At 54.8% G+C, this 13,074-nt stretch overlaps 1 protein-coding gene across 12 annotated transcripts in view; it reads left to right on the top strand.

Annotated features, from left to right (window-relative positions):
• NRXN2 (neurexin 2) overlaps positions 1-13,074 on the top strand; it is a 110,458-nt gene that overhangs the window by 31,024 nt on the left and 66,360 nt on the right. For 8 of the 12 annotated variants that reach the window (XM_044943663.2, XM_044943666.2, XM_044943662.2 and 5 more), the window contains 2 exons: positions 3,657-3,958; positions 11,884-11,907. In XM_044943663.2, coding sequence (XP_044799598.2) covers positions 3,657-3,958; positions 11,884-11,907 — 326 coding nt within the window. The remainder of the gene's footprint in view (positions 1-3,656; positions 3,959-11,883; positions 11,908-13,074) is intronic. The other 4 variants (XM_044943675.2, XM_044943664.2, XM_044943668.2 and 1 more) reach the window with 1 other exon arrangement.

Raw genomic sequence — 13,074 nt, 5'->3', positions numbered from 1 at the left:
AGCCCTAGGGCTGTCAAGTCTTGTTCTTTAGAACGTGCTGTTCTGTTGGCCTGGATTTCTGCCATCTCTGCCCTCTTCCCCAGCCGTTTGGTATCTCTTTTAGCTGACTCTCGAAAAAGCAGCTAGGCCACCCGCACTGGAAGTCTCCCCCAAGTTCCTTCGGCAAACCCCAGACTCTGCACGGTGTTCCCTTTGTCTGCACATTCATTATATCACTCGCCACACGGCATCGTAACTGTCACTTTACCTGCTTGCCTCCCCCTCTCAACCGAGCTCCCTGAGGACAGTGATTGGGTATTTTCGTTCGTATACCCCCAGTGCTTTCCACGGCTCCTGGCACATATGTAGGCGTGTGCTCAGCAGATTTATTTTAAATGGGTGAATGGGCTGTGTTCTCAAGGGGCTCATTGACGTTCTAACAAATAACTACAGTACAGTGTTGGTACATGCGAAGTACAGGCAAGGTGCAGACTGCGTGCAGAGGAGTTAGTTTATTCATTGATGGAGAGGGAGAGGCAGCGCACACACACACACAGAACGTTACATCCCAGTAACACGAGTCATTTATTTGTGGAATGGTTTACAGTTTCGGAAGCCTCACCCCATCCAGTCTCTTTCTAGATGCCCACAGCAACCTGGGAGGTAGGCAGACGATCTTTGTCCTGAGGAGGAAGCCGGGCCTTACAGATGCTGCCTCTTGGCCAAGGTCACAAAGCTGGTGCAAGAGCCAGATTAGTGCCCAGGTCTTCTTTTTCACATCATACTTCCTCTCAAGGGAGCAGTACAAGATGTTACTAGGCAGTAAGTGCCAAATGAGCAGAACAGACAGCTGTAGTGCTTGAGAGCAGGGAGGGGCTGAGGGGGCTGGAGACCTTCCCAGAGGAGGGCTTTGAGCAGGGCCTGAAAAGGAGGCGGCTGCTCTGCCCCTCAGGGCCTTTAGAGATCCAGGACCATAACAACTGGTCTCCAGCTACATCCAGCTTGACTGGGGACACTGGTGGGGCTCCACTTCCCCGACCCTGGGAGACAAACGAATGTCAGCAGTGACCCCTTGCCTGTGCCAGGGACGGTTAGGAGCGGTAATATTCAAGTGATGCTGGGAGTTGTAGTTCAGGGGCGTCCACACGGCGGGATGGGAGCGAGCGCCCCCTGCTGTTTCAGGTCCCGTTCCTTTGAGAGCGGCTTCTTGCTCTTGGGAGTTCAGCGGGCCTGGCGACCCCCACATGCTTACCTGACAGACCGCGCCTCTCCCCTCCCCCCGGCATCCCTGCCAATCCGAGGAGGTCCTGCTGCTTCCTCCCCACCCCAGGGCGGTCTCTGTCTGTCCTTCCCACCGTTCTTGGGTTTTCTGGCTCACATTTACTCATCTCTTCTCCGTCGCTCTCCTCCAGTTCTTCCAGGTTCCCTCTGGCTGCTCAAAGCCTCTTCCCGTCCCTGGCCTGCTGGGTCTCTGGCCGGGGCGGGCAATGGAGGACACGTTTACTCTGGCTCCTCTCCCAGGAGACCTAAGCGGAGCCCGGAGGAGTCGAGGAATGGCCTCGTTTCTCCACTTTGCCTTGGCAGCCAGGGTCCAGCTCTAGGCCCGCCTCTCTCCTTTTCACCCGGCTCTTTTGTTCTGTTCCAATCACTTTTCCACGTGGTTGCCTTATTCTTTCCTTTCTTTCTGTTTAACTCTCCTTTTAATATTTTCTTTGACTGCAGTGAAGGTGAGGGAGTGGGAGGGGAGGCTGGGCTTTCGGGAGAGACTAGGACGTGGAGCAAACTCAAGGTCAAACGTTCCCTTTTCTGGTCCTTGAGCCCCCCGGCTCTGCCAGTGCCTGGGCAGCAGGCCTTGTTGCTATGGGAACAGCAAGGCCTTGGCGTCCTTTCCCTAGAGGTCTCTGTCCCCCTTTCCTGGCTGGCCCTCTTCCATCACCCTTACCTGTCCCTTCCCAGTTAGTGTTTGTCTTTATCCAGATTGCTTCCCTGTCACCTCTTGCTCGCTCCCAACTCTGCGCTGTCTCCAGACCCCTTCTGTCCCCTATGGTCCATCTTTCTCCTTCTCCACGTGGCCTGCCTCCACATCACCATTCTTCCCTACTTTCCCCTCCTTGTCTCTCCTTGTCTCCTCCTCTTTGTTTTCTGGCCCTCTCTGCTGGAGCCCTCAGGTGGGCAGAGTGGGGCTTCCAGCTGTCCCGATGTGGCCCGTGCCCCACCAGCCATTGCTGCTCCACAGCCTCAGGAAACCGGGCCTCGCCAGCTGCAGCGAGTGCCGTGCCAGGCTCTGGGGCAGCAGCTGGTGCCTTGGCATCCGGAGGCAGTGAGGACTGAGTCTGCGGGCAGCCTGCCCGGAGGGAGAGCAGGGCTGTTGTGCAGGGGAGGGACATCTGCAGGAGGCGCACCCAGAGAGCCCCGGCTTCCACATGCCGTGCTGATGATGGGGCCTGGCATACTGCGGGCAGGTGCCTTCTGAGGGCCGAATGCCCTGCTTCTTCCTGGGCCTGGGGACCTGTGCTGAGGAACCCCGCCCTCCACGGAGGCCCTCCGCCGGCTGTCTTGCTCACTCCCATCCTCACCTGAGAGATGGGTGGGCCCAGCTGGGAGGAGAAACGAGTCGCTGTCAGAGTCCAGGTCCTCTGTGCTCCCTTGACTCCATGGCCCGTTTTCTTCCCTCGATGGATGTGGGCTCTGGCTTGTGAAGGTGTAGGGTTAGGACACCACCTTCCCACCACTAAGCCGTTGTCATCCATTTGTAGAAAGCTAAATGCCCCTAAGGCCCTTCCAATTGTTTTCACTTCTGTTTAAAGAGTGCCAGTGAAAGGAGCCCTGTGCTGGGTGTACACACACACACACACACACACACACACACGAGAGCCAGGCCTGCCCGTGTATCTTGCCTCCAGTCATCTCCTGGCACACGGGTCCTACACCTGCCCTCTGGCCACCCTCGGAGGCGCTCAATCTAGGACCTGTCAGTACTGTCCTCTCAGGTTGGACTAGGAAGTTGGGGGGGATGGTGACAGCCATCACGGTGGCCTCCTGTGTAAGCCCCACCCCCTGCTCCCTGGGACATCTGTCACCCACATCACCCTCCCATGTGTCTTCCCCCTGCCCCCCCACCCCATTCTCTCCATTTGCTCAGTACTATGAAGCAGGCCTGCTAGTCCCATCCCAGGTGGTCAGGCTTGAGACTGTTCCCAGGCAGTGAGAATGGCCATCACCGGACAAGAGGCAGGAGGGGGAAGTGGGCTGCACTCAGGAGACCCTTGGTGCCCCGCCATAGGGGGACACTCTAGGAAGACTTCAGGTGCAGCCTCTTGTTTCTCTTCTGCATCTTTCTGTTAAGGGGAGTGGCTGGGGGAGGGCTGGTGGGGGAGGAGACGGTGAGGCTGCCTGCTTCTGTCTGCTTCGCCTGGCCCTGTGGCAGCTTAATTGTCAGCTGTCAGTGTGAGAGCCACTTAGCAGCCTCCTGCCTTGGAGATAGGCGTGGAGGAAGCTGCTTCTGACAGCAAAGATGGCGGGGTCTGGAGAGGAGGGGGCCAGTGGAGGGAGGGGAGAGAGCCTACAGCTTGCAATTGGGATCGAGAGGCTCCCGGTGCCCCGGCTGGAGGGGAAGAGGGAGGTCTGGAGTGCCCACGCCGCTCAGCCCTCTTCCGTTTCCCCACGGCGGCATCCAGGCAAGGAAGAGTTTGTGGCGACCTTCAAGGGCAATGAGTTCTTCTGCTACGACCTGTCACACAACCCAATCCAGAGCAGCACGGACGAGATTACGCTGGCCTTCCGCACCCTGCAGCGCAATGGGCTGATGCTGCACACGGGCAAGTCGGCTGACTACGTCAATCTGTCCCTCAAATCCGGGGCGGTCTGGCTCGTCATCAACCTGGGCTCGGGAGCCTTTGAAGCCCTGGTGGAACCCGTCAACGGCAAGTTCAACGACAACGCCTGGCACGATGTCCGGGTCACTCGAAACCTGCGCCAGGTAGGGGGAGCAGGAAGAAGGCCAGGGGCCAGCGGCGTCTGGGGCAGAATGGGAGTGGGGAGCGAGGCCACTGGGATGTGGGGCCAGGCATCAGGCCGGGTGGCAGGGTGTGGTTCTGAAGGATGTTTAGGCTTTGGGTGGGCTGGCAGGGGCCAGGAGTGTGGCCGCAGTGGGCAGGCTGCAAGGACCAGGATCCACACTAGGGAGGAGGCTGCGGAGCTGTCCAGGGCCAGACACCGGGGGAAGAGGAAGGGCCGGGCTAGGATTGATGCTGGTGACTTGGTGCTGAAGTTTCAAGGGCTGGGGCTGAAAAATCAGGTGAACTGGCAGCAGGGCGATTCAGGACATGGAGGGATGAGACAGAACCTGAATGATGGGCCCTGGGGGTGCTCTGGGATGGGGAGATGCTGGCCAGACCCTGGAGGGGCAGGTGTCCAGTTAGGGCAGAAAGTCTAGGACACATGGGGTGGGATGTGGCCTGCCCTCAGGCAGGGCCTTTGGGGCTGGGCTCAGCAGGGTCGGGGCAGCAGGTGTGAGCAGGGAACCGGCTGGAGAGGTGCTTGGTCCTCCCTCTCCTCTGGTAGCACCCCAGTTTTCTCCTGTCCCATCCTGTTCCTCCAAAGGGGCGCAAGCTCTCCCAGGGGTTCTTGACTGTCTTGCCGTGGCTTCCAGGCCTGCCCTTGCAGGAGCTCAGGAGACTCTTGCGGCGGCCCCTGCAGTCAGGACAGGGCTCTTCTCAGCGTCTCCAGACGCCCCCCACCCTGGAGGAGTGCCGATGCTTCTGGGCATCGACTCTGTCCTCAGTAGCTCTTGCCTCTCACAAGGTGCAGGGAGGCTGCGGCAGGCGAAGCACTCTCTCTGGCCAGGCTTCTGCTCGACAGCAGCCCACACAGCTTGTGTCCAGCCCTGAGAAGTTCCTGCCTCAAGCGCGGTCCAAACCAGAGCCTTTTTTGAAAGCAGATAAGGCTGCTGTGCATTCTTGATGGCTCCCGCCTCCGCCTCCGGACTCCTTGCCCTGCTCGCTTGGTGCCTGGGGCCCAGGTGCCAGGCTTCTGCTGGTCCCTTTCTCTGGGTCCACCGCTTTCTCTTGTGGCTGGTGGCAGGGATGCTTTCCCAGCTCCACTCCAGGCTAAGTGCAGCCAGGACCGTGGAACCCCTGAGGCCTGGGAGGCACCGTCTGGGCTGGTTTGGAGCTCTTCTCTCACTCGGTACCTTCTCTTATTTCCTGGTTCTGGCTGAACTTCTTGGTGAATGAACTTCTGTTGTCTCTCCTCTTCACCATCACTGGCAACTTCCTTCTTCTCCTCTCCTTCCTCCCACTGAAGGCTCCTGGGGGGCAGGGGCTGTCAGACCTCACACTGTTCTTACCTGCTCCTCTTCAACCCACTGAGTCACGATCTAATGGGGCATCCCCCTCAGTGGTGACTTCCTCTTGCTGTCGGGACACCGTGACTAATCCACCTGCTCTTTCCAAGCCGCTGCTCCCTGCAGTAGTCGGGCTCCCACCCAGGCACCTGTTCTCAGTGCTCCCCAAGCTCCGAAGAGCCGCATTGTCCCCTGAGCCGGCTGGAGGGCTGTCCTGTGGCATCACCCTGTTTACTGCAGGGCTGGGCAGAGTTGCCTTCTTGCTGCTGTTCCCTCCCCAGGACAAGTGTTGTCACCTGTGCTGCCTTTGGCAACACACTGCAAGCCCAGAGTCCTTACCCATGTGTCCTCTGGCCAATACATTGTCCATCTATACAGGATGTGTGCTCAGTCGTGCAGTCATGTCTGACTCTTTTGTGGTCCCATGGACTGTAGCCCGCCCGACTCTTCTATCCATGGGATTTTCCAGGCAAGAATACTGGAGTGGGTTGCCATTTCCTTCTCCAGGAGATCTTCCTGACCCAGGGATTGAACCCCAGTATCCTGTGTCTCCTGCACTGGCAGGCAGATTCTTTAGCACTGCACCACCTGGGAAGTCCTATACAGGGTACTGAGGGGAAAAAGACATGGGCCCACCCTCCCGGCCCTTTGGCTCTTGAGGAGACAGGATGAGTCTGCTAAAAGTGATCAGAGCCAATCCACACAAGCGCAAGCTAAGTGGCAAGAATCATAAATGTTCTAGGAACTCGAGAGACACAGACAAGTGGGCAAGGTTGTGACCAGGGAAGGTGGGAAAGCCACCTATAGGTGGTGAGGCCTGGCCTCCGTGGCACCAGGTTGGATGGTGACTCACAGTAGCCTCCTCCGGCGCTCACAGAGTTCTGGGTCTGAGCTGGTGACGGATGCAGACCACTTCCCCTGGCTGGCTCTACCAGATGGCTCAGAGCGGAGTCAGGTCATACTGACCCAAACACAAGCCTTCGGGGCTCCGGGGGTATCTGCTTCAAGACTTTGATTGAGAGGTCTTTTTAGAAAGGGTTTCTGGAGAGATGTATTTGACTCAAGTTCACATCCTTAAGTGTGAGCTGCAGCCCTTTTTGGGTCATTGTGACCATTAGGGGGATGGCTGTGCTCTGGATTCATTGCCAAGTCCATCCTCCCCAGGCCTTTTGAGTGCCTGGTTCTCAACTGAGGGAGGGGGTGCCCCCAGGAGGTTCTGGAAATGTCTGGAAGCATTTTGGGTATCACAACTTGGGGAGGGTGCTACTGGCATTTACTGGGTGGAGGCCAAGATACTGCTAAACATCTCCCAGTGCACAGGACAGCCCCACAGCAAAGAACGATCTGGCCCCAAGTGTTGGTAGTGCTGAGGAGAAGAAATGGTGCAGACAAGGGCCTCGTGGCGTTCTGGGATTGGAAAGATCCTTTTGTGATTTGAGGGGTAACGTAGGGTCAGGAGTGGCCAGGAGCAAGGACAGGGGTGATGTGAGAAGTGACATCTGCCCCAGCCTCTGGGAGGGCACTGGGGTTCATGTAGTTTTCCCCAAGTGATTAGAACAACGGGGGGACTGCCACCTGGGGACAGCCTGGCCCAGAACTTACACGGAGGGGGTCTCCCTTCCTCCTCTTGGTTCATCAGCTTTGGGTGTTGGTCAGGAGGCCAGCTCCTAAGACTGGAAGGAGGCAGAATTTCTCCCCACCTCCCCTGAACCAGATAGTGACCACTGGAATCATCCAGAACCTCTTGGAACAGTGCAGTCAGGGCCAGAGGGAGCCTGGCTGAGACCACACCTGCTTTTGCTGTGCTTTCCCCCTGAATCCATGCTTGAGGACTCTGCCCAGTGGTGTCTCCTGGGTGACCTTGGCAAGAATGATTCAATCTGAGGATTCCCTGAGGCCTCTCTTTTTTTTTGGTTATTCTGGGTCTTTGCCAGCTTCTCTAGCTGTGTAGAGCAAGTTCTAGAGCGCATGGTGCTCGGGCTTAGCTGCAGCATGTGGGATCTAGTTCCCCAACCAAGGGTCAAACCTGGGCCCCTTGCATTGGGAGCATGGCGTGTTATCCACTGGACCACCAGGGAAGTCCCTGAGGCCTATTTTTAATCTTGGGCACATTCTCCTCAGACACCAGTGTGCCTTCCCCACCACACATGCCAAGTGCCAATCCATTTCATCTCTGACCAGCTAACCAGCACCAGCTCTGGAGACAAGCTGGCCCTTGACGTATCATGTGGAGCTTTCTCCCACCCAGCTCCTATTAGGCTGCGCCTCATATGGAGGCCCCCTGGACCCCAAGGAGGGAGTCCTCCAAGGATGGGGTCCAGCAGGCACTGGGACTTCCTCCCCCGCCTTATGGCTTGGCCTCCGGGTCTCTCAGCCTGTCTGTCACACACCCTGCCTCAGGGCCTAACTGTGCTGCTGGGCATGCCCCGTCTACACCGGCTTCCTGAGCTGCCCGCTTGGTTTCCATAGTGCTCCCTGAGGACACCACCATTCACCCTCCTTTCCACCAGGTGAAACCCTAGAGCTGGGGTTTGAGTTGGACTGACTGGGTTCAAGTCACCGAGTGACTTGAGGCAAGTTACGCAACCAGTGTGAGGTGAGAGGGGCCTTTGAGGAGTGACTGAGATGATGCCCCGGGCTTGGCACCACGTGCGCATCGTGGGCTCGCTGCTGCCTTTACTGTTAGTTGTGGGGTTTTCCAGCCCATCTCACCACCTTTGTAAGGCTTTTCTTGAGCCACCCCGCCGCCATCCCCGCCCCTGCCCAGCCAGTCTCCCTTTTTGCTGTATTCTGGCCCTGTCACCACACTCTACCTGTGTGGTTAATTTGTGTTCATCTCGTCTCTGTTTCTAGGTGGTGAGCTCCTTGAGTGCTTTTCTTTGTCTGCGTTGTGTCTTAGTTGAGGCGCACGGACTCTCTAGTTGTGGCGTGTGGTCCCAGTAGTTGCCGTGTGGGCTTAGTTGCTCCTGGGCATGTAGAATCCCAGTTGCCCGACCAGTGATGCAACCTGTGTCCCTGTACTGGAAGGCAGATTCTTAACCACTGGACCACCAGGGAAGTTCCCCTTGAGGGCTTAATACCAGAAACTGAGTGTTTTTGTTTGTTTTTCTAGTGGTTTTGCTGGTTCCTTTGGGTTCTGCCTTGAAGCCAGTTGGTGAGGTTTTGGACAGATTAGCAGATCTAATTATTTCATATGAGCCTGGAACTACTGTTGTCTTCTGGGAAAAACTCCTTCCTTTACGCTCCCGCCCTCTCTTTGGAGTTTCATCAGGACCTGTCCCTTTCTTACAGCACTGATCAGATCGCAGCCTCATATCTCTCGTTCATGGGCCTGCAAGTTCAAGGGTCTCGTTTCTCTTTTGTATCTCACCTAACTTTTCTAACAATCCTATGAAGTGGGAGATACTTCCATTCACCAATGAGGGAAAAGCAAGTTGAAGAGCTGGCCCAAGGCTATCCTGTGGGAGTGGGAGGGTGAGAATCTGTCTGACTCCATTCCTCTGCCTCCGGGAGGGCCTGGCTGTCGTCCTTGGTGTGCGGTGCTAAAGGGTCTGTCGTTTGCCTTGTGGTCCTGCCATTCTCGGATGTCCCCATGTCTTGAACCATCTAAATGTTCTGCTGTCTCTTGAAAAAGTGGGGCCATCTTATCCAAGTCCTCTTTCTTTTGTCCTGAGTTTTTCTTGCTCCATAGAGACTGCCTTCGTCCAGATTGTGATTTGTGTGTATAAACCCCTTCTTGACTTTCTTGAGGGGCTGGAGCTACGTCGAGACTTCAAGGTAGAGATGGGGCAAGGTTTTGTCCAAAGGCCCTTGGTCGTGGTAAGTTACATTTGCTGTAGTCACTGACCTCTTCCCTCTGTGATTGATGTCCTCCTCCCTCATCACGCATGGTCCTCCATGTGTTCCTGCCCTCCAGGGACCCTCCAGCTGCTTCTGTGGCTGGGGCAAAGCCTTCCTTGCCCAGCTGCTAGTCTGAAGCCCCAGCTCTCCAGACCCCAGCATCTGGGAAGGTGTGGGCTGCTGCCTCATGGGCGCAAGCTGGGTGCTGGGGGAGCCTCCACTCTAGTGTCTGGCCTCAGTTGCCCGCTCGGGCATGACTGCCGCATTCTGGATCTGCACTCTCTAGATCTAGAGGAGTCCTGTCTCATCCACCGCAATGTCTCTGTTTGTCAGAGAAAGCAAGGATCTCTTGACACATCCGTGGGAGGCCCAGGCTTTGAATGCACAGCTCTTCCCTCTCAGTCTTGTTTCTTAATTCACTCTTCTGTTTGTTAAAGATGAAGTTGTCCATGAAAGTTGAAAATGGGTTTTTCCTTATTTTAGTTTCTACAGCCAGTTCTAACTTCAAAAGAGTGGAAGTTGGCCTTTCACCTGCAGCGCCTCTTTCCCCTGTCTTGTTTGACTGGTGCAGTGGTGTCAGCAAACTTGCACCTGTTTTGGTGCCATGGGTGTAGCTGTCATGCAGCTAGTGTTTCCTTGCCCTGAGTAGTTGGCCTGTTCATTTCCCAACAGTCCTACTGGCCGATAGGACCAGTCTTTGTACCATGTGTTATCCTGGGGTCCAGTCTCTGCACCTGCAATTAGACTCTTGTCTTCCTGCTAGGTAAACTGCTTCTGCATCACTAATAATTAATATTGGTCAGTCAGAACTCCTAGCTGCTAAATATTGAATTCTGTTATTTTTAATTATACAAGGCCCTTATTAATTGTCTTACTGAATTAGTCCTGTGCCCACTGGTTATAACAGCTCTCTAACTAATGGGTCTGTCCCCAGAAGACCTTTCCTTCTCACAGTCACACTGTTGGGCTTGCAGTTTAGTATTTGATGGACATCAAGCAGTAGTGTCCCAGCATCTCTGTCACACAGGGTGAAGCTGCCTCAGCCCCGCTGACATCTCCTCAAAGGGAAATTTTGAAGGTGGTTCTTGCTGCCGTCTTTGACCATGAGGAGAGGAAATGAATATAGAGCTGCATGAGGGTGGGGCTTCTGGCTTCTAGAGTCTGGGATAAAAGAAATTGGCTTCTAGTTTAGACAGGAGTGAGGGATTTTAGAGGAAGGTGGGTCTTTGTGTTCCTTCTTATGTTGTGGTACGTGGGGGAGTGGATTTCTGGTGCTGGCTGTGGGGAGTGGAGGCTTGGGGGTCTGTGGGTGTGGGGAAGGAGGGTGGGCTGCTGGGAAAGCCTGACTGATTGCACAGACTTGCACGAGTGATGGTGGAGGCGGGGGGGAGTACTTCATTCTGGGAGAAACAGCTGCCCAAAGGGGCATAAGAAAATAGGGTGGGATGATTGAAGAACGAAGGGAAATTTGGGGGCAGTGTGGGCTCTGCAAAGTCAAATTAGGATTAATTTAGGAGCTCCAGGTGGGAGAGTGGGTGAGGGGAGGAGGGTTTGGGATGAGGTATGATGTGAGAGTGAGCCTTCTGCCAGCCCATGGAGGGCAGAGTTTCTTCTTCCCTGTTCTGGTGGTGACTTGCTCTCTCTTCCTTTCTGAAGGAAGAGAAACAGGAAAAAATATAAAGAGCTGCCTTTCCCTGGTCCATGACTCCCTGGGTCTATTTGCTATCTTCCATCCCCAGGAAAAGCAGACATCCATATTCCCTCCTATACTCCTTGGGAACCCCTTCCCTTTTGCTCCAAGTGAAATTGCCTCTCATTCAAGCCAGTCCTGGGATTCTCTGGGGGCCTTGACCATTCTCCCAGTCTGACAGCCAACTGGCCCATCACCAACCAGTTAACCCATTAACTCGACATGGTCACCGGTCAGCCAGTTGGCCAGCACCAACTTGCTCTTTAGCCAGTTCTCTGGAAAGCCATCTGGTCGACCAGTTAGCCAACAAACCCCTGCGTTCATTACCTGAGTCAATAGCCCATGCCTTTCTCACACCCCTATTCCCCTTCCTGCCTTCCCCTCAACTCCTTAACATTTCAGCCCATAGGACTTACTAATACTGCATAATTGGGTCTGCTTCTTAACCCCCTGCCTTCCCTCTCTCACCCTCTGTTGGAAAACCCCATTGCCAACTCTGTGTGTGTTACTAACACGCTTATAACCCCGGGGGGACCAAGGGATGGGCAGGGACAGGTGGGGCAAGGTATGAGTGAAAAACCGAACTAACCTTTCTGTCTCATCTGCGGAATGTCGCCATCTTTAAGTCTTTGCTTTCCTGGTCTAGTTCTTTTGTTGTTTCCTTCTCTACTAACCAAGGTCTTTAACTGTTCCCCTTCTCTACAGCTCTTCTGGGAGGGGATGGAGGGGAGAGGACTCCGGGGGTGGGGTGGGTGGGGATCGGGAGAAGGGATTTAATTTCTGTGTGTGTTTTATTTCTCCCTCCCATTATAATTTAATTTTCTTTAAACAAAACACTTCAGCTGAACTTAAGGTGGGAGGGTCTGAACAGACAACCAAATATATATGGATATATATTTTTCCTCCTTCCTTGAGTTTCACAGTTGGTCATTTTCTTTTTCTTTTCTTTCGTTCTCTTCTTTTGTTGTTGTCTTTGTTGTTCTTGTTTTTTTTTTTTTACCCCTGCCCCTCCCCCATATCTCCGGTGAAGCACGCAGGCATTGGACACGCTATGGTAAACAAACTGCATTATCTGGTAGATATCACTCTAATTGTCTTACCGTTTGGTTTGCCGTGGGTTTTTTTAACTGTTCGATTCTCCCTCTTTTGTTTCCTTTCCCCATTTGTTTTTGGTTGTTTTGCTCTTCCAATTGTTTTCTGCGTCCTGGACAATCTCTAGATTTTGCTTCTCTCTCTTTGAGTTTTCCTCTTTCCCTTTTCTTGCCTTTTTTGGTCCAAACGCAAATCCAAAAGACAAATGGAAATCAAGGAATTTGGCCTGTCCCTGCTCTAACCTCCTCCCCTAATTTCTGAATTCAGATTCCTGGCCAGAGAGACCTGGGGCAGACCCCATGTTCATCGGCTCTGGTTAGACCAGCCCCGATGCCAGGCTGCTTATTTCTCTTGCTTTCTTTTGTTCCTTTTCTCCCCTGCCCCACCCCTTGTTTCTTTTCTCTGATTTAGTTTCTTTCTTGGTCTCCTGAAAATCCATGGAAAACACCATCCCATGACATGCTACGCTCTGCTCACTGTCAGCTCCTGGACAGGCCCCTCGAGCTGGGGGAGGGGGCTGGGGGTGAGGCCTCTGGGGGCCATAGGCTCCGCAGGTCACAGGTGGGGAGGGGGCCTTAGGGGATGCAGAGCTCCTTCACATCACCATTCACCCTAATTTAGGGGCTGCCCCAGGCTGGTTGCCCGAGAAGGGACAGCATCTCCTGCCTCACTTCCCAGCCTCGAGGGGTCTTGGTTCTGGCTCCCCCACATCTTGCATGGCATGAATGGTCTTTTCCCCCCACCAGGGACAGTGTCCAGTTTCCCCACCGCTCTGCTGCTCTGACTAACACTGTGTCTCACACTGTCTTTCTTCCCCTCCATCTCCTGTCCCCTCTCTGCTCCCCCGCTGCCTGTCCCGCATGGCCTCTGACCGGGGTTTGTTCCCTTCCCTGTTGAGGGGGTGAGAGGAGGAGGCCCAGTGGGGTGAAGTCGGGGTACTTGTTGCTGAGCTCCTCTGTTTGGGTTGGGCCCAGGCCTGGTGAGCGTCAGTGTGGGTGTCTGTGTAAACGCAGCTGGTGTGTGTTGGTGTGTGGGTGCGACTGTGTGTAAATGTTGGTGTGACATTTAGGGGGTGTTGGTGGGAGACCGTACTGTGTGTTTGAGACTCTGCTGGTGATTCTACAAGTGT

The sequence above is a fragment of the Bubalus bubalis genome, chromosome 5 (genome assembly GCF_019923935.1).
Source record: "Bubalus bubalis isolate 160015118507 breed Murrah chromosome 5, NDDB_SH_1, whole genome shotgun sequence".
Lineage (NCBI taxonomy): Eukaryota > Metazoa > Chordata > Mammalia > Artiodactyla > Bovidae > Bubalus > Bubalus bubalis.
The sequence above is the reverse complement of the archived record's forward strand: the minus strand, read 5'-3'. Positions and strand labels throughout refer to the sequence as shown.